The sequence below is a fragment of the Mercenaria mercenaria genome, chromosome 8 (assembly GCF_021730395.1).
Source record: "Mercenaria mercenaria strain notata chromosome 8, MADL_Memer_1, whole genome shotgun sequence".
NCBI lineage: Eukaryota > Metazoa > Mollusca > Bivalvia > Venerida > Veneridae > Mercenaria > Mercenaria mercenaria.
In genome coordinates, this window is record NC_069368.1 from 36821054 (window position 1) to 36848285 (window position 27232).

At 35.6% G+C, this 27232-nt stretch overlaps 1 protein-coding gene across 1 annotated transcript; it reads left to right on the forward strand.

Moving 5' to 3' along the window:
• The first annotated feature begins 6233 nt into the window (after positions 1–6233).
• On the forward strand, positions 6234–26734 carry LOC128558872 (uncharacterized). Its single transcript, XM_053549112.1, has 3 exons — positions 6234–6470; positions 6884–8611; positions 26672–26734. The coding sequence occupies exons 1-3, from the start codon at positions 6234–6236 to the stop codon at positions 26732–26734; spliced, it is 2028 nt and encodes a 675-aa protein (XP_053405087.1).
• Positions 26735–27232: the final 498 nt, after the last annotated feature.

Sequence of the window (27232 nt, forward strand, 5' to 3'; positions counted from 1 at the left end):
ACCCAAGGTCAAGTTCATCAAGGTGTTATACTTGGAATTATGTTTATGTTAATTTTTTGAAAGCTTCGTTTATAGACATATCTTTGGTACTTTAAAAATAATGACTTGAAATTAAAAATATTTCTTTATAATCATCATCTGCATGTGTGGTTACAATCCCCATAACTCTGATTGTATTTTTGACAGAATTATGCCCCCTTCATCCTTAAAGCTTTTTGGCAATTTTTGCTTTCTGGATATAACTTTAGTACAATATAAGATAATGACTTGAAACTTAAAATGTGTTTTTATCATCATCATCTGCATATGTGATAACAATCCCCATAACTGATTTGTATTTCTGACCAAATTATGCCACTTTCATACTTAAATGTTTTGACAAACTTCGTTTTCTGGACATTACTTTGGTACTATATAAGATAATGACTTGAAACTCAAAATATATCTTTACCATCATCATCAGTACCCCTTCCATACTTGATCTTTAACAGTCTGAGTAGTAGGGTCTTTTTAAATCTTGATGTATCTTCCTTTTAAAGTAGAGGTCTCTTATTTAGACATAAATTCATTTTACTGTCAAATCGCCGAATAGCGGAGCGCGCTGTCTTACGGATAGCTCTTGTTGTTATATAGCACTAACGAACAGGATAATAACGAATGGAGATGAAGTGACAAATAAGGTTTTGTTTTTTTTAATCTTACCTCTGGTGGCCCCTAAAATCTGTCAAGAGGAACCATTTTAACCAAACTCTGAACAGGACGTTACAAGCATGTTGCTCTGGAAGAAACTAATCTACTGATTTTATAATGGGCAGAAGTCTTTTAAATCTGTTTCTGTTGTTTTTTTCTTCTTTCTTTTTTGCTCTAGGACTTTACAAGGCTGCTATAGACCAAGTCTGGTGACAGTCCTTGAAGCGGTTCATCAGTAGAAGTTGATTAAAAAAAATTATTCCTACTTTAACTCTGATACCTCTTAAATCAGTTCAACGGAACAGTTTGAACAAATGTAGGAGAGGACCTTACAAGGAAGTTTCAGACCATGTTTGATGTTGTTCTAAAGGCTTTTTTTCTGTTTTAGCTCTGGCGATCAAGTAGAACCATTTGAAAACAAAATGAGAGAGGAGATTAAAAGGCTGCTACAGACCAAGTTTTGTGATATTCCGTCAATCGGTTCTTGGGGGAAAAGACGTTTAAAGGTTTTCTTATGTTTAACTCTGGCTGCGCCTAAAATAACTTAAGCGGAACAATTTGACAAAATATAGAAGGGTACCTTACAAGGATGCTACAGACCAAATTTAGTGATGTTTCATCAAGTGGTTCATAAAGAGAAGTCGTGTAAAGGCGAAAAGCTAGCGCGTGACGACGGACAACAGACGGCAAACACAGGCCAATCACAATAACTTACGCTTAACTTTGGGTGAGCTGATCTTGAACAGAAGAGTGTTACATATTTCAAAAACTCTCTCAAAACGTATTTATTGAAGTTGGAAGGTATTACATGCACGCAATCACAATCTTCTTTATATCATATTCTATTACATTCCTCCACGTAAGTGCTTTCCGAAGCATACTCGTAAATGGGGTCATACGTGCGAACTCACATAAAGAGAGATATATCAGACTAGTCACTTCGGCAAAGTTCACGCCAACAGTTCTTTACACATATTAAAGTCCATTATTAAATCTACCATACTTTATTACAAGTGTTAGCTAAACAGATTGACCTTACGGCATCAAATCTCCCAATTCTGTCTATTTATATTTTAATTTGCTTCCTCCATTAATAAATCATCTTAAACTTAACGCGCACCTGATCCTATATTACAATTGTAATTATAATTATTAGTATGTATGGTGACTAATTAAGGAAATTTAGTTACTTCGAGTTGCCATGAGGGCTGTTTATCATTAGCCGTCCTCGCATGCTCGCACCAACGCCCCATAACGAAATTTTGAATGTTTCGTTGTGTCGTCATGGCGTGCCAATGCGATACCAACAACAATCAATGCGCCAAAAGGAAATACCGTGCCCAACCGAACGAAATATTTACTTTCACGCTTCCGCGTGCACCATTAGCAAAGATTTCATGTTTGACCGCCAAGACAAAATGAAACGGTTCGTTGCTTCGCTATGACGCGCGCTATGTCGACACATCGAAATGTGTTACATAAGCAACGCATGCAACGCGTGATATAATGGAATATCTTATTTGTTTGTGCGTGCCAACAAGAATTTTTGCAAATGCTAGTCAAAGAATCATTTTAGTAAGTCTTGGCGCGCGCGCCAACGCTGTCGATGGTGCACGCACCAGTACGAAATTAAATTTTCATCACATCGCAATCCTTTTCATTGTAGCGCGTATACAATTTTGTTCTTTCGCGGTGGTGCGTATGCCGAGATAACACAATGAAACTTTTAAAATGTTTCTGTTATCAAAGTGCTACATTAAAAGCGTGTACGCAAATGCGACATAACAAGATGTCCTTTATCAGCCACTTTAGATACATGATTCTTTTATTTCTTACATTACAACATTTAATTGTCTCTACAGAAGATATGAAGTATTTATCTTCTAGAGCATATTTCAATAAAAACAAAATTCATTATAGTAGAAAACGAAATTAAACTTTTTATAACCACAAATTTCACCTGAATTGTCGTCTGCCAGACGGATTATTGTACTTTAATTCAATCTCGTGAAGTAAGAATAATATAAGAAATTTAGGACTGTTTCCATTTGTTTCCGATTTAATAGTTTTATTAATCAAACTCTTGTTTCACCTCTGTAGAAAGTTGGCAGTACAGTTTTAGCAGTAATTAAGTCAGAGGCCATCATTTATACCTATATTTCAAACATTTCCAGGGGGAGACTCCCCTGATCTCCCTAAAATGAGGGAAGTAACCCCTCTCCCGTATCTTAAAATTTAGATAAAATATTGCACCAGATGCCACCATTTTATACCTATATTTTAAAAAAAAATCCAGGGAGAGACCCGTTGACACCCTAGCACGAAGTGAGCCCCCTCCCGTACCTACACCGACTCGGCGCTATGCGCTTCGCCATTTTCAAATGATTAATCGGAGTCGTTTGTTTTTGATGCTAAAACGGAGGGTTTTCTTTTTTCTTTTTTTTTTACATCGTACACACGCATAATTCTCTCGCATTATGTTATTTTTAATAAAAAGAACGTCATTTATACAATATTAAAGATATATTGTGCCTAAATTTCAAATATGAATAATTACCACCTATCTTGGGATAATAAGATAAACATGTTTGTGATTATAAACGGTAGTGTGATAGGTTTAAATACTACATACTTATAAATGGTTATTCCTAATAATATAGAATTTCAAAAAGCGCATTACTCCTTTACTATGAGATAGATCATTGAAACTTCACTTCAAAGCAGCGATTTTTTCGCTATTTTTGGGACCGAAATTTGGCCCCATTCCCAATCAAAAATAGTGTGTTTTTCTCCCAATTTGTTAAGAAAAAATCCCAAACTCCATGCTGAAAAGAATTTCATCACCGTTGAAAACGGATTAAGATATGACAGTTTGTGTGCTCCAATGATGGTTTTCACACCTTGCTTTTAATCTAGGCATCAATATTGGTTACCTATGGGCTTGTTTGGTAATTGAATATTGTTATTTCAGGAGATAAATTATTCCCAGTTTGATACAAAATGACGTGATTTTCCCAACTGGAAGGGACTTGGTCCCATTCCGAAAACAGTGGGGGAAAATACTGTAAACTTTAATTTTATAAAAGCTATTAATGTTAAAAAAGTCTCAGTCTTCTCAATCTGTCTAAGTAACTGGACGAAAAACATGGTTAGTGATAGTTTTATATCTAAATACATGCTAGTTGGTCGACATTACAAGTACGACTGACTACAATAGTATTCGAGATTGCTTGCGCCCCTCACGATGCCGGTGACACCATCGAGATGCCTGCGGCACTGGACTGAAAAGTCGGCAGAACGAGGGGATAATCCTATTCCTGGATATGTATTTTATCTCAGTCGATCAGATATCGTGTCTTTATAAAATATACGACAGAAATACATCATTTCTTTTTCAGCAGAAGATAAAATGACTCGAAATATTCACTGCTTTTGGAATTTTCACGTTACTGTATCCGATGAGAAACACTCGCAAAAAAAACCAACAATATTACATATTTCTTCACAAACTCGGTTAGAATATTTCGACAGGATACAACTACATCCCGCTGCATTTCCAGATTTCTTAAAAGTTTTTACTGTAAAAAGAATATAACTAAAAAATTTAATTTTACTCATCGTTCCCGTTATTTCTGTTAACTTCCTGCTCAATGCATGTGCCGCCGGAAGCGCGATGCCTACATTTCAACGGGGTACATTTTGTGCCGCAGAGTGTAACAGAATAATAAGTGTAACTTATCTACTTTCATTTTCAGCTTGCAAATAACATATGTCGGCATAGCCAAGATAAAGGGTACCCCTGATGTTGCACATATGGTGAATTTTAAACTCAATCAAAATTTCATATCTTATCATGTGATTTCATGGTACATCCTTTGAGCACAAGAATCTATCAGGATTTTCTTCAATTATGCAAAATAAAAAAGTTACGGATGCTTAAGGAACCACACCTCTTAGGGACTACGGACTCTACATGCCAAAGCATAACATACATAGATAACACAGAAAAAGTTATTCATGGTATTGAAAATAAGTTAAATAGTTGCATTAAGATGTTTTCAATATTGCTTTATGAAATATAGAGTTGATTTTATGCATTTCGTAATATATCCAGAGCTGCATATCAAAGTATCATCAAATGAGACAATATGCACTGCCTTCCAATTTACATTCTGAACAGAAAACTAAGAAGAGTATGACAAACTTCCTTGAAACCTATTAAGAAATATGTATATAAATAGAACTAAAGGTTTCAGATAATAACTTTAAACACTTTTCTGATACAGAACCCAATACAAACTGACATCAAGGCCTACGGACTCTACATCCATGTATGGTTACTAGGAAAATAGTTGCTGCAGTATAATATTTCAAAATCAGTTTCCAGAATTAGTGATATTTTCTGACAGTCTTATAATTCTTAGATCATTTAAGGTCGCTTTAAAAAATGGTGGTCGTTTTAAATCGGCTCGTGAAAAAAATAATATTCTTCATGATTTATGAGGACTTATATGATAAATAAACGTGCATAAATACGTGGAAATAGTGTTGAAGTGTGATAGGGTATATAACCTAGCGAAATATGGTTAAGAACTATGGAGAAACGAAAACTTTCTAGTGACTCAGGTGTAACGCCCGACGCTAAAAACGCGCGTAATGGCGGCTCGCCGGACAGTTTATTTGGCTCTATCAGGGAAGCAAACAATGTATTACTAGATGATTCTATACAGGATTTATGTGGAAGTATGTCAGGAAATACGGGTAGTGCATTTGATGAAGGTAGTACATGTACGATGGAGAATGAGGTAAATAACAAAACAAGTAATGGATGCAGTGCTTCCAGTAGTTTTAATGAATCACATGAAATTTTGCAATATTTGAAAAGGATTGACAAAAGGCTAGATAATGTAGAGAGCAAATTAACCAAGTTGGATTCGCTGGAATCAAAGGTTTCTAGTATTGACTCAGATGTAAAGAAATTATGGATATATGTTCAAGATAATATTGTCAGTAACGATGAAAAAGTAAATACGTGTATGGATAAAGTCGATGAACTTCAATTTGCCTTAGGGCAGGCCAATGACTGTATAACCAGGTTGAGCGAAGTTCAAGAAAAATATAACAGTGAAATGGACTATATGCGTTCACAGTCAATGCGCAATAATCTTATAATAGGTAATGTCTCAGAGGCTATGAATGAAAAACAATCCGTAACAGAAAACAAGGTGCGTGATTTCATGGTCAAAGACATGGGTATCCAACAAAGTGTGGTAGATCAAATACATATTGAACGCGCACATCGTTCTACATATCCGCCTGATGGTTGCAATAGCGCTGATTTCACATATGACGACGATTCTACCGACGAAAGTCCCCGTCCATATGGTCCAGCACGCAAGCCCCGTAACATTATTGTCGAGAGCGTGTTCGCAATGCCAGTAGAAATCTTAAAGGTTCGTCCTATTATGTGCACGAGCAATTCCCGAAGGCAGTTAATGAACGACGTAGGGCTTTGATCCCAAAGCTCAAGGAGGCAATAAGCAATGGCAGTAGAGCTTGCCTCAGTTATGACACTCTGTATATTGATGGGGTTGCCCAGCCTCATAATGCTCAGGCTCCTATATCCCAGGCTAGACATGCCTCACGTGACTCTGAAGTTGGCAATCCCAGTACACCTGCTGGCGGACGTGGTCGTGGAAACGGTGCTCGTTCTGGTCGAGGAGGCGCACGCGGTGGTCGTGGAAATCGTGGCGGCAATAATCGTGGCAGAAGACACTGAGGTTCTGCGGGGGTGGATCTTCGTATCCTTTCGTGGAACATACATGGCTTGACTAGGACAAAACTGGAAGACAATGACTTCATTAATTATATAGCAAACAATGATATCTTATTTCTATACGAAACTTGGGCAAGTAAAAATAGTGTTTTTGATATTTCTGGTTTTACATGCGTGAATTTCTATAGGAAATTTCAAAATAGAAGAGCTAAACGTTGCAGTGGAGGTGTTGCAGTATATATAAGAAATGAGTACGTAAAAGGTGTGAAAATTATAAAATCAGTACATGACTCTGTAATATGGCTAAAACTTGAGCATGAATTCTTTGGCCAGGATGAAGATATCTTTATTGCAGGCGCATACATTTGGGTGGAAGGTTCACCAGCATATGACGTAATAAATTGTGACTTTTTTCAGTTATTAGAAACAGATATTATTAACTTTCAAGAATTTGGAAAAGTACTACTATGTGGGGATCTAAATGCAAGGGTTGGTAATACAAGACCTGATTATATTGTCTTTGACAGACCTGTAGATTATTTAGATGGTGAGTTTTATATACCTGATAATCCACTTCCTAGAATGTCAATGGACTCTCACACAAATGCAAATGGTTTAAGACTCCTAGATCTCTGTACATCCACATCTATGAGAATTGCAAATGGGCGTCTGCCTGGTGATCAAACTGGTACTTTCACCTATGTAAATACAGCAGGGTCTAGTGTTATTGATTATTTACTTTTACAGGAAAACAACTTTGATATTGTTAATAATTTTAGCATTGATAAATTTACAGAATGGTCAGACCATGCGCCTATTTCCTTTGATATTTGTTGTCATAATTCTATAACAAATAACAACAGTGATGAACAGCCCGGTAGAAAACGCAGTCAGTTTACCTGGAATGAGCAGTTAAGAGATGATTTTAGAAGGAAATTAATTTCAGTTTTACCAGAATTGAATAATGTGGTACAAAATATTGATATTAGTCAAAAAGAATCTGTTAATAATAGTGTTAATGCTTTTACAGGTATCATCAGAAATGTAGGTGACCCATTGTTTGCCAAAGAATTGAAAAGTAATACTCAGCCTCGTTATGATAATTCTTGTACGTTAAGTAGAAAAGCAGACTGGTTTGATGATGAGTGTATTGCAGCAAAGTCATTATATACAACAGCTCTATATCAGTATAATATACGTAAGTCTAACCAGAATAGAATAGCTATGTGTAACAAAAAAACAGCATACAAAACACTTATCAGAAAAAAGAAGCGTAGATACGAATATAATAAACTTAAACAGATTGAAAAGCTGAGACATGCCAAACCAAGAGATTTTTGGAAATTATTTTCAAAAAAGAAATCTAAACAGAGTAACATAAAAGTAGAACAGTTTTTTGAATATTTCTCCAATTTAAATTCTGATTTATCAGGCACAACAGTACCGGAAGCAGAGGATTTTTGCTCTGCTGGAGAATGTGATCCGGATGATGCTATTTTTGAGGAGCTTGATGTTGTAATTACTCTTGGTGAAATTAAGTCAGTTTTAAAGACTCTAAAACGTAGCAAAGCATGTGGCATAGACTGTTTGTTAAATGAGTATTTTATTGAATCATCTGATATCATAGGAGGGCATCTAGTTGATCTGTTTAATTCTGTTTTGAATTCAGGTTATTTTCCAGACCAATGGTCTGAGGGAATTATTGTTCCGCTGTTTAAAAAAAAAGATGTTAACGATGTAAACAATTACAGAGGCTTTACTCTTGTTAGCTGTCCTGCAAAAATATTCACTGGTGTATTAAATACTAGAATAAATTCTTGGATTGAAAATAATGATATTTTAAGTGATAATCAATTTGGTTTTAGACGCAATAGATCTACAGTCGATGCAATTTTTGTGTTAAATGCAGTTGTACAAAGAATTTTGAGTGATAAGGGTCGTTTGTATTGTGCTTTCATTGATTTAAAAAAGGCATTTGACAGCATATATCTAAATGGGTTATGGTTTAAGTTTGCAAAGTTAGGTGTTACAGGAAAAATGTTAAATATTATACGCAGTATGTACCATAAAGTCAAATCTTGTGTACAGGGTTGTAAGACATACTCAGAATTTTTTGAATGTGCTGTTGGTTTAAAGCAAGCTGAAGTAATGTCACCTGTTCTGTTTTCATTATTTTTAGATGATTTAGAATTATTTTTGCAAAATGATCAGACTTGCGGTTTAACGATAGATGATATTACCTTTATACTGATGTTGTTCGCAGATGATATGGTCATCTTTGGTAAAACACCACAAGACCTTCAGAATAGTTTAGATTTGCTGAAATTATATTGTGACAAATGGGGGTTAGCTGTTAATACAGAGAAAACTAAAGTTATGATATTTAGAAAAAGGGCTAACATTAATAATGATGAACACTGGAATTATGGGGGCACTGACCTAGAACTAGTAAATAATTTTAATTATCTTGGGAATGTTTTTAATTACACAGGAAATTTTACATTAAATCAGGAAAATCTAGCTGGAAAAGGTCTAAAAGCTCTGAATGTATTAATGATAAAAATAAAACAACTACAACTGAAACCAAAAACAGCATGCCAATTATCTGATGCCTTTGTAGGGTCTACGTTAAATTATTCATGTGAAGTATGGGGTTACTCCAAATCAAAAGAAATAGAAAGAATTCATTTAAAATTCTGTAAGCAATTACTGAATGTAAAAAAATCAACAAGTAACATGGCAGTATATGGAGAACTTGGCAGATACCCCTTGTATATAAACAGATATGTAAGAATGATTAAATTTTGGTGTAAAATTATAAATAGCAATAACATCATTATTAATACAATGTATACAGAATTATTCAATATGATAGGTACATCTAATGGCAAAAATTGGGCAAATGAAATAAAGTTACTTTTAGACAACTACGGATTTTCTTATGTTTGGAACAACCCAAATACTACAAACCTGAAAACTTTTCCAATTGTGTTTAAGCAAAAAGTCTATGATAATTTTGTACAGACATGGAGCAATAATTTATTACAAAATACTGGTACATTGTTTCTATATAGGAATTTTAAGACATTATTTAATTATGAGGATTACCTTAATTTATTGCCTGTCAAACATCGAATTGCTCTGTCAAGGTTAAGACTGTCATCCCATAAACTACGTGTTGAAACTGACCGGTATTCTCGGAATAGAATTGATCGCCAACTCCGTTACTGCACAAACTGTAATGAAAGAGATATTGAAGATGAATACCATTTCATATTAAAATGTAAAACATATGAACAATTAAGAAAGACATATATTAAGCCATACTTTTTTAGGAATCCTAGTGTATTTAAATTTAACGAATTAATGGAATCAAAAAATCCTAGAATCCTCAGAAATTTAGGTAGATATGTATATGAAGCTTTTGCCCAGAGAAACCAAGTGCTAAATATATTATAGTTTTACTCTTTAAACATTTCCTGTTTTGTTCGTTTTGTTCGTTTTGTACATGACATAGATTGTTTAAGTATGTACACACTAGTTTATTAGTGTAAATACCAGTGTATATAATGATATATGTACAGTTCACTATTCAGAAATGAATAGTATTAGTTAGAATCCTACATGTTTCATGTACGTGTTAGAAGGTTATGGTCATATAAGGCATTAGTTTTACAGATTTAAAATACTGTTTAATTGCCAATTGTTATATTATATATATATAATTTAGCAAAAAAAATATTGTAATCTACACATTATTGTATTAAACTATACTTTTTTGGTTAATAATGTTACCTACCTTATCATCCCAACTTTGTAGATCTAAACCATTTAAGATCTTGTATAATTATCCATCTTTACAGTAAACAGTCAAATACACAACTCTGGAGATCATATTCTGTAACAGAAAGCATGTACAAATTATTAATGTGCTAGATCTATTTCTTCTTTTTATGACATTATGGACAAGTGTGTTTACTGTTTTAATGAAATTTGACTGTACATAAAAATATATACATTATAATTATAAATCACAATAATGGATGTAAATCTAATCTGTCATATATGTACATCTAAATGGAGCATAGTTAGTCCATCTATTGGTATTCTGGTGACAGTGTATGACGGATTTGACATATGTGTTACCATAATTATAAACACGTGTTGCACTGTACCACTCGACCCTGGTGTGACGGAAGCAAAATGATATTTTATCACTTTCTATGAAAGTGTGAGACAAAAAGACAATTTAAAAATTTAAAACATTTACATTTTGTACCTCTCACAATTACTTACCTGAGTTTTTAGTCAATTTTTCCTTCAAACAAAACATCCGCTTGTTTATGATCCCATGCGCTCCACTCAAACACCAGGTGCGCACGACCTGATTATTGGATTCCTTATATGGTATGATTTTCTATAGTTGTGTATACAAATTTAGTACAGATATTTCGATTGGCTACTGCATACGTCTAGTAGTAAAAATATTTAATCAATGAATCTGTTAATAATGATAGGCCTACATTACTTAAATTGTATTAGCTACTGTGACTACTATTTTGTTTTTTCTTGTGTATTTAATCTGATCTAGACACTCAGATATTATAGTTGATCTGTATTTTTTATATTTAATTATCGAAGTATGATATGACAGAAACTTAGTTTATATACATAGAAAGAAGTTCATGCTTAGGACCACCCCAATTATATAAGTTATTACTAGATTTACTATTTTTATTAAATAATTGTATTGTATGCAACTGTATAGTTAAGTCAAATAAAACATTCTTCTTCTTCTTCTTCTTCTTCTTTAATCATCACAACGATATTATGTTGACATCTCGTCAATGTGATATTTAGCGCCATGTACCCATCAAGAAATAGCACTTTCAAATGTCATGAAATATTTAATTTAATAACATGTTTTAAACAAATTGTCACATTGCACAAATGTGTTGATTAATTTACAAACATACTTAGTTATTCGCTTTGCTGAATAATTCATAATAATTTTCATCCGAATTGAACTCTACCGCAAGACGTATTACCATTTCCGGTCCTGGCATGTATAAACAAAGACCTACTATTGGCGCCATGCTTGCGCAAAGAAACAGTTCCATTATGATTATATTTGATATAAATTTTACAGTAAAGAAATTATCAGAATCGAAATAATTTATAGCAAAACAGTGCTTTATCAATATCACTATTTATACACTCGGGTGGTTATACGTCGTCTGAAATAATTTCACTCAGCCTGTGCCCTCGTGAAATTAATATGTCTGACGTATAACCGCCCATTGTGTATAAATAGTGATAAAGCACTGTTTTGCTATAAATTATTTCTTAAATAAAACATGTTTAAACCTAGAAAGAAGTTCCTGAATTCAAATATAGAATGGTTGCATATTTAAAATACAGACTTATATAGGGCTACGGACTCTACACAATATGTTTCATCCCTGCTTCAGTCAACAGTACACAAAATAATGCAAAAAAATTGCTTTCTTCAGCTATTTGGTTCCTTGTTACAGGTCTCATGTTTGGTATGTTTGTTTCTTTACATTATCTGGAAATAGATTGGTAAATGTAACAGAAACGGGACTCGTTATGGAAGTGTAGAGTCCGTAGGCCCCTTGTATAACTTTTAACTTGTACTTATTATACTTTGTTAACACAATTTTTATTATAAGTCTGATACAGTGTATCCTTAACCATACTTATGATACTAAACAAACATCAATATGCATTAGATCTGTAAGATTAGTGTTGGAAACTGGCAAAAATATAATTAATTTATTACAATTATATCTTTTTTCCCATTATACTGTTTTCTATCAACATCTTAGATGTTTGAAAGAATGAAGCTCTTTTGTTATATCATAAATGAGAAAAATTATTAGTATTAGATATGATTATTGCATAAAAAAATTCTGATTTAGTTGCATGAATATGGTGGGGCTACGGACTCTACAGGGCTACGGACAACCATTTTTGTTCAAAACTTTTTTCTGCTTCTTCTCTGAAGAAATGTCTTTTCTGTAGTTAGTACGTGGGATAACCCGAAAATAATCAAAGGTTCATTTTTATACTGCTCTTGTTTTTGAGCAAGGGGTACACTGTTGAAAATGGGGCTAGGACTCTACATAAAAATATCAAGATTCAGCTATCATTTTTCAGAAAATAATGTAGTGCAAATCAATATCTTGCTTTTAGATGCTGGCAAATGTGTTTCTTTTTCATGATTATAATGTTTATATCTGCCAGTTTAAAGAATAACTTTGGTATTCCCTTTGTAGAAACAGAGCAGGTAAAAACCATCAACGCAGTAACGAGATAGCTGCTCATGTAGTTGTTTCCGGATCACTATGGACTGTTTCACTCTCCTGACCTATTGCACCTCTTTGGAAAGGCATTCTGTAATGTGCAAAAAGTAATGTCAGTCTGAGCATTTGTCCGTAAAATGTATGGCTATTTTCATAATATATTTGCAAACATCATTCCTGTTTCTAAGAAAATAAATGACAAATCCACAAGATTATATAATACTTATCTAAAAGAAGGATTTTTACAGAACGAGAAAAAAAGATAATCTAATGCCATGAAAGTGTAAGGAACTGCGTTCTTAGACTTAGTACATATGTGGTACATTTGCCTAGAGCAACCCCAGATATGGCCCGTATATATAGGCTTGTCCATAAGGGTCGTGAAAACGCATGAAAAACAATTTTTCAGCATATTTATCAAAGTTGTTTCCTGCATTTTAATCAAAAAACACACTTTATTTAGCTATTCATAATAATTAAATCTGTTACCTGTTTAGAACTGTGAAAGGTTCTTTGAGAAATAATGAATTTATACCGGTAGGAAGTTGGCAGTCAGCAGTTGCAGCAGTTACAGCAATTAACTGCTACAGCTGCTAGCAGTTAACGTTAAACATTGCGGAGGAATGAAATGTCAATAGGAACAACAGAGCTGAAAAGTATCAAATCTTTTAGTAGTAATGTGACATCTACAGACAATTTGAAGCAGCTACGGACCAACGTGAAGTTTGCACAGGAGTAGTAACAGCAGTTTTGCTGTTATTACTGCAGTAGCAACATATTATTTCTTCTATTACTACACATGTCGCAACAACGAACACTAACTATAGTATTAACAGAATCCATGTTACTACTGTAATTCGCAACGGTTTGGGCATGCATTGAACCATATATATAGCTGTTTTTGTTTGTTTGTTTTATTTTAGAAATGATATACCTATTCGACATATCGAAACAATACGCAAAGTATATACACATGCGGAAGAATTTCATGAGAGTGTAGCTCGAGTGAATTATACACGCAGCGTGTAACCAATTCGTATTGTTGGGATATATGTGCGCCATGGTTCTGCTATAATATATCATATGATCTATTCTAATACGTCTTTTATGTAAGCACTATTTCAGTGCACATGTACGGCGCCAAATCACGGTTGAAGGTCGATGTCGCCAACGTGTAACTATGCTAACAACTTTAAAATACGGGAAGTAACACGTCCCGCGGAATAACTTAGGAATGCGTACTGTAGATGTCTAGTGAGTTATTCTGTGTGCCTAATAATTAATTCATTGTGTGTAAATTAAGTGTAACACGTCGTACTATGGTGTTCCGTTAGGGCCAGCGCCTGCTCCCTGTGAATGCGAAGCTCGAAGGTACGACGTTACGATGGCGAAGCGCGACAGTACGATGGTGACAACACGACAGTGCGATGGCGATGCGCGACAGTACGATGGTGAAGCGCAACAGTACGTATACGATGGTGACACTCCGTCGTACTGTCGCGCTTCGCCATCGTAATGTCGCGCTTCACCGTCGTAGTGTCGCGCTTCGCCATCGCACTGTCGCGCTTCACCATCGTAGTGACACCATCGTAATGTCGCACTTCGCCATCGTACTGTCGCGCTTCGCCATCGCACTTCACCATCGTAGTGTCACCATCGTTCTGTCGCGCTTCACCATCGTACTGTCGCGCTTCGCCATCGCACTGTCGCGCTTCATCATCGTAGTGTCACTTTCGTACTGTCGCGCTTCACCAGCTTTTCTCTGTTTACTTAAGGGCCGGCTTTAGTGTATAGAATTGTACGGTCAGACGGAGGGACATGCTTTTGATTTACTTACTAATAATCTTGTTTAACATAAATCTACAATTTATCCATTACGTTTCTTCAATTAAAAAAGACAGGGCCGGTCGGGTAAGCGGAAACTAACAACTATATTCTAGACCTAACTAACCCTTTTGCATAAAATTTACCCAACAGCTTTTAAATTATATTATAAGCAAATCTTATACAACATTGCATTTTTATTATAATTAGCTGACAATATGTACTTTTAACGTTTCATGGCTTGAAATATATGAACTGATTAAACACCATTTTCTCACAAAACAATTAATTACATGTAAATACATTATCATTTATTTTTCCACAGAGAGGTTAATTTTGAATACAATGTTATTTTTTTTTCTTTTTTTTTTTTGTTTTTTTTTTTTGATTTAACGTCGTACCGACACATGATATGTCATATGGCGACTTTTCAGCTTTAATGGTGGAGGAAGACCCCAGGTGCCCCTCCGTGCATTATTTCATCACGAGCGGGCACCTGGGTAGAACCACCGACCTTCCGTAAGCCAGCTGGATGGCTTCCTCACATGAAGAATTCAACGCCCCGAGTGAGGCTCGAACCCACATCGATGAGGGTCAAGTGATTTGAAGTCAGCGACCTTAACCACTCGGCCACGGAGGCCCCTATTTTGTTCATAAATAACACTCTGTGTGATATTCGTTTTTATTATCCCTCAAGTAAACAATGTAAAATAGCAATAGACCAACGGAGCCTATTTTGGAATAGTACATTTCAAACAATATTAAGCTATGTTATTTTTTTAATATCATCATGCAAGATAATATTCATTTGAGTGACACTCTGTCGGGGAATTTTCATTTGTTCTGGTTATATTCATTTCAAGTTAATTTTGATATTAAAACTAAACTCTCATTGTTTGACAAAATGGTGGTACCAATATTGATGTACGGTTCAGAAATATGGGGGATTTATAATAGTACCAGTTTTAAATGTGTGGATAAACTTCATGTCAGATTTTGTAAATATATACTTGGTGATAAACATCAAACTCCAAACAGTGCTGTTCTTGGTGAATTAGGTAGATTTCCGTTATCAGTAATTTGCAGGGAAAGATCAATAAGATACTGGCTGAAACTTATGAAAAATAGGGACTCGCCTTCTTTTAAGATGTTTAATGACCTATGCCAGCATGTACAAACAAATTGTTGGGCAACTAGAATTCATTCTGTGATTGATCACTTAGGTTTTAGTAACATAAGGCTTAATTTTGATAGAACTGCAAATTACTTCCCAACTATACAGCGCAGAATTCGTAACCAGCATATTCAAGAATGGAGAGAAACCATACATAACATGCCAAAACTAAACTACTATTGTAAATATAAAAATGATTTTGTTTTTGAAGATTATCTCTGTAATATTACAAATGATGACTTGAGAAAATATTTCTCTAGATTAAGATTGTCATCTCATAACCTTTGTATAGAAAGTGGCAGATATAATGGTACAATAAGAGAAAATAGATTATGTATATTGTGCAATCAAAAGGCAGTTGAATCGGAATATCATTTTATGTTATGTTGTGACAAATTCAGAACAGTTCGTAGAAAATACTTTTTACATATCTTGGCCTTGTATACAGAAATTTAACTCGCTTATGTCTACAAAAAGTAAAGGTTTGCAGATAAAAATATCTAAATATATTAAAGACTGCATGTTAATAAGAAAAAATGCCCTGAAAAACTTAACTGTTTCTTAAATGTATATTGTAATAATGTGTATACAGCCATGTATTAAGTATCCATTATGATTTGTGTATGTAAATGTGTCTTTGCCATAGTATCTTTTTGTTTGTAAATGGCCAAAGGCAAATTGTTTGCTGATTATGCCAATAAACTTGAAACTTGAAACTTCAATAATAGCCGTGCCGAAAAGCGTTCAAATTATTGATCATTGGACAGAGTTGACAATACTATACAGTACAGAGTTTAATTAAAGTCGGCACTTGAGTAAACTGAGAAAAGATAGTGAAACGCGACAAATACGGTGGTGACACTACGATGGTGAAGCGCGACAGTGCGATGGCGAAGCGTGACACTACCATCGCACTGTCGTGTTGTCACCATCGTTCTGTCGCGCTTCGCCATCGTACCTTCGCGCTTCGCGTTCACAGGAAGCCCTACCCTCGCACCAACCAATCCCTCGGGATTCTGCAGATGTAATAACACCAAAAATATGCGTTATCCCAATATTCGCATGGATTTTTCATATTAGATATATATATTTATTTTATGCTAACAAATGAAATACTGTATTCTATCAGTTAAATATTTTAATTCATTTTATGCTAACCAATGAAATACTGTATTCTATCAGTTAGATATTTTCATATCTCATCACTCACACTGTGAAAATATGAAATCTATATTTTCACACTGTGAGAGATATAGCTCCGCCCCCTCATACCTTGTGTATGAATTTTAAATTATTTTCTTAAAACAGGATGGAAATTGTACTTGCACTTTGTTCTTTATAGTATATTTCTCGATTCAAATTATTTTACTTAATGAGTATTTCACAACGTTATGCAGCAAAAAATAAAATAAAATGGAACTTTATGTGTGTGCGTCTTCTAACGTCACAACAGGTCTGACGTCATGTCTGTTTACGCGCGTCTGTTTCCCGTGCTGAGATTAAAATTGTTGCAAAATGCACATCTCAACGTAATTGAGCATAAAATAAAAAGAAAATGTGTTTGTTTTTCGTGAATATGGAATATATCTCACCTCGAAGTGAGAAAATTTCAAATATTTTCACGAGCGCGCAAACAAATATCCTCTATATCTCATCACTCACACTGTGAAAATATGAAATTTATATTTTAACACTTTGAGAGATATAGCCCCCTCATTCATTGTGTATGAATTTTAAATTATTTGCCTAAAACAGGATGAAAATTGTAGTCGCACTTTGTTCTTTATAGTATATTTCTCGATTCAAATTATTTTACTTAATGGGAATTACATAACGTGATGCAGCAAAAAATAAAATAAAATGGAACTTTCTGTTGTGTGCGTCTTTCTAACGCAACAACACGTCTGACGTCATATCTGTTTACGCGCGTCTGTTTCCCGCGCTGAGATTAAAATTGTTGCAAAATGCACATCTCAACGTAATTGAGCATAAAATAAAAAGAAAATTTGTTTGTTTTTCGAGAATATGGAATATATCTCACCTCGAAGTGAGAAAATGTTCACATTTTCACTCGCGCTACGCGCTCGTGAAAATATTTGAACTTTTCTCACTTCTCAGTGAGAGCTATTCCATATTCACTAAAAAAAAAAAAATATGCTCAGTCTATGTATTACATATTGCTTCGCCGACGGATTTTCAGCCGGCGACATATGTCCAAAGAGGCCTAATTACAAAATTTGCACAGCGATAAACAGCGTAAATTTTTAAAGAATCATGTTAGTTCATATTTAATACGATTTTTGTAATATTAATTGTTGCGACATTAACCATTTCGGTCGTTACAGATAAGCAAACAGAATCTGATCAAACTTTGTATATGAACACAGTGTCATGTTAGGAACAGAAGTATGAAAAATCAGTCAAAGGTCACCATGCTTGTTCAGAACTTATCTGCCCTCGAATATGCAAATTTGAAGAAGAATCCAATTTTAAGGGCAGATAACTCCTAAACGTGCACGGTGATCTATGATTGTTTTTGCATTTTTCTGTTTCTAACATCAAACTATGTCCATATACAAAGTTTGTACAAATTTTATTATTAGGAAGTTTTAAACCCCATCTGTCATAAAAGAAACTGCAGCAAGTGCCTTTAAATGGTGCAATCTAGTGCATTCTTGAAATATATGGTACCGGGTGATTACTTTGAGATATCACAAAACTTACCGTATAGAGCTCAACGTAAATAAGGACCTCACACGATATTAAAAGCCTTAGTTATTCATGCTACTGTTACCTAAGATATATGTCACTAGTTAATTTTTCCAGCTTTCACAAAACGCATCCGTATACGACTCAACGCAGGAAAGAAAATTGCTTTACAAGTCTGTTTTAATCCCGGGAAACGATGACTTATGATTTTGTCCCAAGTGTCATTGAAGGTACATCTTTTAGGTCAAGATTGTGATCTACAATTTGAGGGGCTACATTGTCGATTCGGTGTATTGGTTAGTGCAGGGTGACGGTATCAATTCGGAGTAAAATTATATACGTACAGAGCAAATTTATTCTATATGTTGCATATGAAAAAATATATGGTACCGGGTGATTACTTTAAGCTATCACAAAACTTACCGTATAGGGCTCAACGTAAATAAGGACCTCACACGATATTAAAAGCCTTAGTAATTCATGCTACTGTGGCTTAAGATATATGTCACTAGTTAATTTTTTCAGCTTTCACAAAACGCATCCGTATACAACTCAACGCAGGAACGAATGTTACATTACAAGACTGTTTTAATCCCGGACTACAGTAACTTATGTGTTTGTCTCTCCCTGTCAATGAAGGTATATCCTTTAGGTTAAGATTACGATCTACAATTTGAGGGGTCACATTGCCGATTCGGTATATTGGTTAGGGCAAGGTGACGGTATCAATTCGGAGTAAAATTATCTATTTACAGAGCAAATGTTTTCTATACGTTGCATATGCAAAAATATATCGTAGCGGGTGATTACTTTGAGCTTTCACAAAACTTATACGTATAGGGGTTAACGTAAATGAGGACCTCACAGGATATTAAAAGCCTTAGTAATTCATGCTACTGTGAACTAAGAGATATGTCACTAGATAAATATTTTCAGCTTTCACAAAAGGCATCCATATACGACTCAACGCAGGAACGAATATCACATTACAAGCCTGTTTTAATCCCGGACTACAGAGAATTATGTATTTGTCCCTCCATGTCATTGAAGGTATATCTTTTAGGTTAAGATTGTGATCTACAATTTGAGGGGCTACATTGTCGATTCGGTATATTGGTTAGGGCAGGGTGACGGTATCAATTCGGAGTAAAATTATCTATTTACAGAGCAAATGTTTTCTATACGTTGCATATGAAAAAATATATGGTACCGGGTGATTACTTTGAGTTTTCACAAAACTTATCCGTATAGTTCTAAACGTAAATGAGAACCTCACACGATATTAAAAGCCTTAGTAATTCATGCTACTGTGACCTAATATATATGTTAATTGTTTTCATCTTTCACAAAACGTATCCGTATGCGATCCAACTGAGGAACGAATATCACATTACAAGCCTGTTTTAATCCCGGGCTACAGTGACTTATGTGTTTGTCCCTCCCTGTCATTGAATGTATATCTTTGAGGTTCAGATGGCCATCTACAATTTGAGAGGTTACACTGCCGATTCGGTGCATTGGTTAGGGCAGGGTGACAGTATCAATTCGGAGTAAAATTATCTATTTACAGATCAAATGTTTTCCATACGTTGCATATGAAAAAATGTATGGTGTCGGGTGATTACTTTGAGCTTTCACAAGACTTATTCGTATTGGGCTCAACGTGAATGAGGACCTCACAGGATATTAAAAGCCTTAGTAATTCTTGCTACTGTGACCTAAGATATATGTCATTAGTTAAATGTTTTCTGCTTTCACAAAACGCATCCGTATACGACTCAACGCAGTAACGAAAATCACATTACAAGCCTGTTTTAATCCCGGGCTACAGTGACTTATGTGTTTGTCCCTCCCTGTCATTAAAGGTATGTCTTTGAGGTTAAAATTGCAATCCGGAGTAGATTATGTTTGTCCGAAGTAGATTATTTTGTCTAAAAGTATGTCATGTTTGGTACCAAAATTTAGTGCAGTTTATGGCCAATTTGATGTGTTTCGATTATTTTCAAAATTTTGACATTTATAGGGATTTTTGGCTATTCAAAACCAACAGTGGTCAAAAACGGAAGATGCAAATCTCTTTCTTGTCAGGTGATATAAAAAGCTGCTTGTTCCTCAAACATTATTTTGTTTAAATATCGTGTGTGGCCACCTCTACTATTTATTCAATCACTGATATGGCAACTCTTATGCCTAACGTAACAGTAGAATGACGTCACGAGGAATTTTATTCCATTCTTGAGTAGCGGTTGTCACCCGAGGTCTGCTGGCTCTATGGCGTACAGCAACTCGGCCAGTTTGCTGAAATTGCTGGTGCAAAAGAATTATGACATTACTTTGGCAACCAAACGTTCTGCTGATGTAAATAACGTTCACTTGTCACTCCGTTGAAGCATCTTTAATGCTTCAATTCGCTGAGTTTCACTAAGTCGTGGCATTTTATTACAGCACAGATTTGAAATCTAATGTGTTTTTCCTTTCACCAAAGGTATAAGGAAACTGACAAAACACGTTTTTATAGACATGTACATTTCCTATAGGCAGCACATGCAAATAGTGCAAAAGTCCACTATCGCTAGTTATCTTGACTCCACCCAGTTTTTATCGTAAATTTTAAGGAAGATCAATAGTGCATGCTTCGAGCAAAATATGTTGCAAATTGGAGACGGATACCTCTTTCAAAACTGAGAATATTCAAATTTGAAAAGTGCACACTTTCTTTTTGCGTTTGAGTATATACATGTATTGTTTTTCCCCCCATTTTTGCCGGAAAATAGTAGACCGGGGCCTGCGGTGCTTACAGGGCGCCATGCCAATGAGGTCTAACTGCCGATTTGGTTCACTGGTTAGGGCAGGGTGACGGTATCAATCTGGAGAAAATTTAAGATTTACAGAGCTAATGTTACTATACGCTGCATTTGAAAAACATATATATGATACTGGCTGTTCCATTTCTTTCAGCTTTCACAGATGAGGGCATGACTTTGGAGTAACAAATTAACATTTACAGAGCAACTGTTACTGTAGGTTGCGTATGAAAGCCATATTACACTTGTTAATCTTTTATCAGCTTTTCACAGAACACATCCGTATACGACTCAACGCAGCTAATATAGAAATGGCATTACAAGCATGTTTTAATATCGGGCTGCTGTGACTTTTGTGTTTGCCCCTCTCTACCATTGAAGATATATCTTTGAAATTTATGATTGGATCTACATTTTGAAGGGTCACACTGCCGATTCGGTTCACTGGTTAGGGCAGGATGACGGTATCAATCTGGAGAAAATTGAAGATTTACAGAGCTAATATTACTATACGCTGCATTTGAAAAAAATATATATGATACTGGCTGTTCATTTCTTAGGCTTTCACAGATGAGGGCATGACATTGGAGTAACAAATTAACATTTACAGTGCAACTGTTACTGTAGGTTGCGTATGAAAGCCATATTACACTTGTTAATCTTTTATCAGCTTTTCACAAAACGCATCCGTATACGACCCAACGCAGCTAATATAGAAATCGCATTACAATCATGTTTAAATATCGGGCAGCTGTGACTTTTTTATTTGCCCCTCTCTACAGTTGCAGATATATCTTTGAAATTTATGGTGTGATCTACATTCCGAGGGGTCACACTGCCGATTCGGTTCACTGGTTAGGGCAGGGTGACGGTATCAATTTTGAGAAAATTTAAGATTTACAGAGCTAATGTTACTATACGCTGCATTTGAAAAACATATATATGATACTGGCTGTTCCATTTCTTTCATCTTTCACAGATGAGGGCATGACTTTGGAGTAACAAATTAACATTTACAGAGCAACTGTTACTGTAGGTTGCGTATGAAAGCCATATTACACTTGTTAATCTCTTATCAGCTTCTCACAAAACGCATCCGTATACGACCCAACGCAGCTAATATAGAAATCGCATCACAAGCATATTTTAGTATCGGGCTGCTGTGACATTTGTGTTTGCCCCTCTCTACCATTGAAGATATATCTTTGAAATATATGGTGTGATCTACATTTTGAGGGGTCATACTGCCGATTCGGTTCACTGGTTAGGGCAGGGTGACGGTATTAATCTGGAGAAAATTTAAGATATACAGAGCTAATGTTACTACACGCTGCATTTGAAAAAAATATATATGATACTGGCTGTTCCCTTTCTTTCATCTTTCACAGATGAGGGCATGACTTTGTAGTAACAAATTAACATTTACAGAGCAACTGTTACTGTGGGTTGCGTATGAAAGCCATATTACACTTGTTAATCTTTTATCAGCTTTTCACAAAACGCATCCGTATACGACTCACCGCAGCTAATATAGAAATCGCATTACAAGCATGCTTTAATATCGGGCTGCTGTGACTTTTGTGTTTGCCTTTCTCTACCATTGAAGATATATCTTTGAAATGTATGGTGTGATCTACATTTTGAGGGGTCACACTGCCGATTCGGTTCACTGGTTAGGGCAGGGTGACGGTATCAATCTGGAGAAAATTTAAGATTTACAGAGCTAATGTTACTATACGCTGCATTTGAAAAAATATATAAATGATACTGGCTGTTCCATTTCTTTCAGCTTTCACAGATGAGGGCATGACTTTGGAGTAACAAATTAACATTTACAGAGCAACTGTTACTGTAGGTTGCGTATCAAAGCCAAATTACACTTGTTGATCTTTTATCAGCTTTTCACAAAACGCATCCGTATACGACTCAACGCAGCTAATATAGAAATCGCATTACAAGCATGTTTTAATGTCGGGCTGCTGTGACTTTTGTGTTTGCTCCTCTCTACCATTGAAGATATACCTTTGAAATTTATGGTGTGATCTACATTTTGAGGGGTCATACTGCCGATTCGGTTCACCGGTTAGGGCAGGGTGACGGTATCAATCTGGAGAATATTTAAGATTTACAGATCTAATGTTGCTATACGCTGCATTTGAAAAAAATATAGATGATACTGGCTGTTCCATTTGTTTCAGCTTTCACAGATGAGGGCATGACTTTGGAGTAACATATTAACATTTACAGAGCAACTGTTACTGTAGGTTGCGTATGAAAGCCATATTACACTTGTTAATCTTTTATCAGCTTTTCACAAAACGCACCCGTATACTACTCAACGCAGCTAATACAGAAATCGCATTACAAGCATGTTTTAATGTCGGGCTGCTGTGACTTTTGTGTTTGCCCCTCTCTACCATTGAAGATATATCTTTGAAAGTAATGGTGTGATCTACATTTTGAGGGGTCGCACTGCCGATTCGGTCCACTGGTTAGGGCAGGGTGACGGTATCAATCTGGAGAAAATTTAAGATTTACAGAGCTAATGTTACTATACGCTGCATTTGAAAAATATATATGATACTGGCTGTTCGATTTCTTTCAGCTTTCACAGATGAGGGCATGACTTTGGAGTAACATATTAACATTTACAGAGCAACTGTTACTGTAGGTTGCGTATGAAAGCCATATTACACTTGTTAATCTTTTATCAGCTTTTCACAAAACGCATCCGTATACGACTCAACGCAGCTAATATAGAAATCGCATTACAAGCATGTTTTAATGTCGGGCTGCTGTGACTTTTGTGTTTGCCCCTCTCTACCATTGAAGATATATCTTTGAAATGTATGGTGTGATCTACATTTTGAGGGGTCACACTGCCGATTCGGTTCACTGGTTAGGGCAGGGTGACGGTATCAATCTGGAGAAAATTTAAGATTTACAGAGCTAATGTTACTATACGCTGCATTTGAAAAAAATACATATGATACTGGCTGTTCCATTTTTTTCGAGCTTTCACAGATGAGGGCATGACTTTGGAGTAACAAATTAACATTCACAGAGCAACTGTTACTGTAGGTTGCGTATGAAAGCCATATTACACTTGTTAATCTTTTATCAGCTTTTCACAAAACGCATCCGTATACGACTCACCGCAGCTAATATAGAAATCGCATTACAAGCATGTTTTAATGTCGGGCTGCTGTGACTTTTGTGTTTGCCTTTCTCTACCATTGAAGATATATCTTTGAAATGTATGGTGTGATCTACATTTTGAGGGGTCACACTGCCGATTCGGTTCACTGGTTAGGGCAGGGTGACGGTATCAATCTGGAGAAAATTTAAGATTTACAGAGCTAATGTTACTATACGCTGCATTTGAAAAAAATATAGATGATACTGGCTGTTCCATTTGTTTCAGCTTTCACAGATGAGGGCAAGACTTTGGAGTAACAAATTAACATTTACAGAGCAACTGTTACTGTAGGTTGCGTATCAAAGCCAAATTACACTTGTTGATCTTTTATCAGCTTTTCACAAAACGCATCCGTATACGACTCAACGCAGCTAATATAGAAATCGCATTACAAGCATGCTTTAATATCGGGCTGCTGTGACTTTTGTGTTTGCCCCTATCTACCATTGAAGATATACCTTTGAAATTTATGGTGTGATCTACATTTTGAGGGGTCATACTGCCGATTCGGTTCACCGGTTAGGGCAGGGTGACGGTATCAATCTGGAGAAAATTTAAGATTTACAGATCTAATGTGTACGCTGCTTAAAAAATATGTACTGCTGTCATCTTCAGTCACATGAGCATGACTTTGGTTACAATAACATTACAGAGCAATGAATGTAGTGGCAGCATTAAAAAAATACATATGATACTGGCTGTTCCATTTTTTTCGAGCTTTCACAGATGAGGGCATGACTTTGGAGTAATAAATTAACATTTACAGAGCAACTGTTACTGTAGGTTGCGTATGAAAGCCATTTTACACTTGTTAATCTCTTATCAGCTTCTCACAAAACGCATCCGTAGACGACCCAACGCAGCTAATGTAGAAATCGCATTACAAGCATGTTTTAATATCGGGCTGCTGTGACTTTTGTGTTTGCCCCTCTCTACCATTGAAGATATATCTTTGAAAGTAATGGTGTGATCTACATTTTGAGGGGTCGCACTGCCGATTCGGTCCACTGGTTAGGGCAGGGTGACGGTATCAATCTGGAGAAAATTTAAGATTTACAGTGCTAATGTTACTATACGCTGCATTTGAAAAAAATATAGATGATACTGGCTGTTCCATTTCTTTCAGCTTTCACAGATGAGGGCATGACTTTGGAGTAACAAATTAATATTTACAGAGCAACTGTTACTGTAGGTTGCCTATGAAAGCCATATTACACTTGTTAATCTTTTATCAGCTTTCACAAAACGCATCCGTATACGACCCAACGCAGCTAATATAGAAATCGCATTACAAGCATGTTTTAATTTCGGGCTGCTGTGACTTTTGTGTTTGCCCCTCTCTACCATTGAAGATATATCTTTGAAAGTTATGGTGTGATCTACATTTTGAGGGGTCACACTGCCGATTCGGTTCACTGGTTAGGGCAGGGTGACGGTATCAATTTGGAGAAAATTTAAGATTTACAGAGCTAATGTTACTATACGCTGCATTTGAAAAAAACGTATGTATACGATACTGGCTGTTCCATCTCTTTCAGCTTTCACAGATGAGGGCATGACTTTGGAGTAACAAATTAACATTTACAGAAAATATACTTTATTTCAAAACTAGACGAAGATTATCCCTGAAACATTAGAAGTACGCAAGTCAAAATAGGAGACATGAGTAGGATTCAAAGAGACACATTTGGTTGACTTGGTGAATAAATATGGATCATCAGCCTGACATGTCCGATCATAAAATTTGGTTTCAAAGTTCTAGGTCAAGTGGTTCTTATGTTATGGATTGAAAATGGTTTCCCAATGTTCTGGCCCCTATGACCTTGAACTTCGACATAGTAACCCTAATACCCTAGTTTCTTCAACGGTTACGGCCAGGCAATCAACTGCTGGAGGCGAAATAGCGTTTTCGAGCGTTCCAGACCAAACCCAAAAGTCCACCCTTGCTCGGAAACCAGACCTTAACCAGGATGGCCTTCACCTGGGCGTGTCGGGCGTCCACCCTCTCTACAACGCCCACCCGGTGGCAACCCAGTTTCTTCTACTGTTGCGGGACTGGACACCGACACTAAAACTCGTAATTTTACGGTCTGTAGAGATATTACCTAAACTTTCAAATTATGAAAAGCAATTAAAAAATTAACGTTCATTGCTTATATATATATACAGGGGGTCGAACGTAAAGTGTTGTTGCGGGAGCCTTTATGGGAGGAGCTGTTGTTGTGGGAGTGAAAATGGCGGAAAATGATGTTTTTTGGTCGACAAACAAATGTCATAAAGTCATCCCCACAACAACATAACATGCATAAAGTGAAAATAATCGCTTATAAATGTATTTATGAGCGTTAAAATTGGATGAATTTCTTAATAAGCAAGTGAATAATCATAGTTCACAAATAAAGGCCTCAGAAGAGTTAAGATACGTTAAAACGGATAAAAAGGTCAAAGAGTTTCAAAATATTACTCCAATCAGTTAATTAGTGCCTTCAATAACTTTTTTGTTCTTAAATCTTCAGTTTAGCCAACGATTGGTGCCGATTAAAGCAAAAACATAGCTCTCTGGACTGGTCATATTGAAATTAAGAGAAAATTGCAAAGAAAGATACACTTACGAGCTTTCCAGAAAATTATCAACTAAAAAACATAATTTTCCGCCATTTTGACTCCCACAACAACAGCTCCTCACATAAAGGTTCCCGCAACATAACTTTACGTTCGACCCCTTGATAT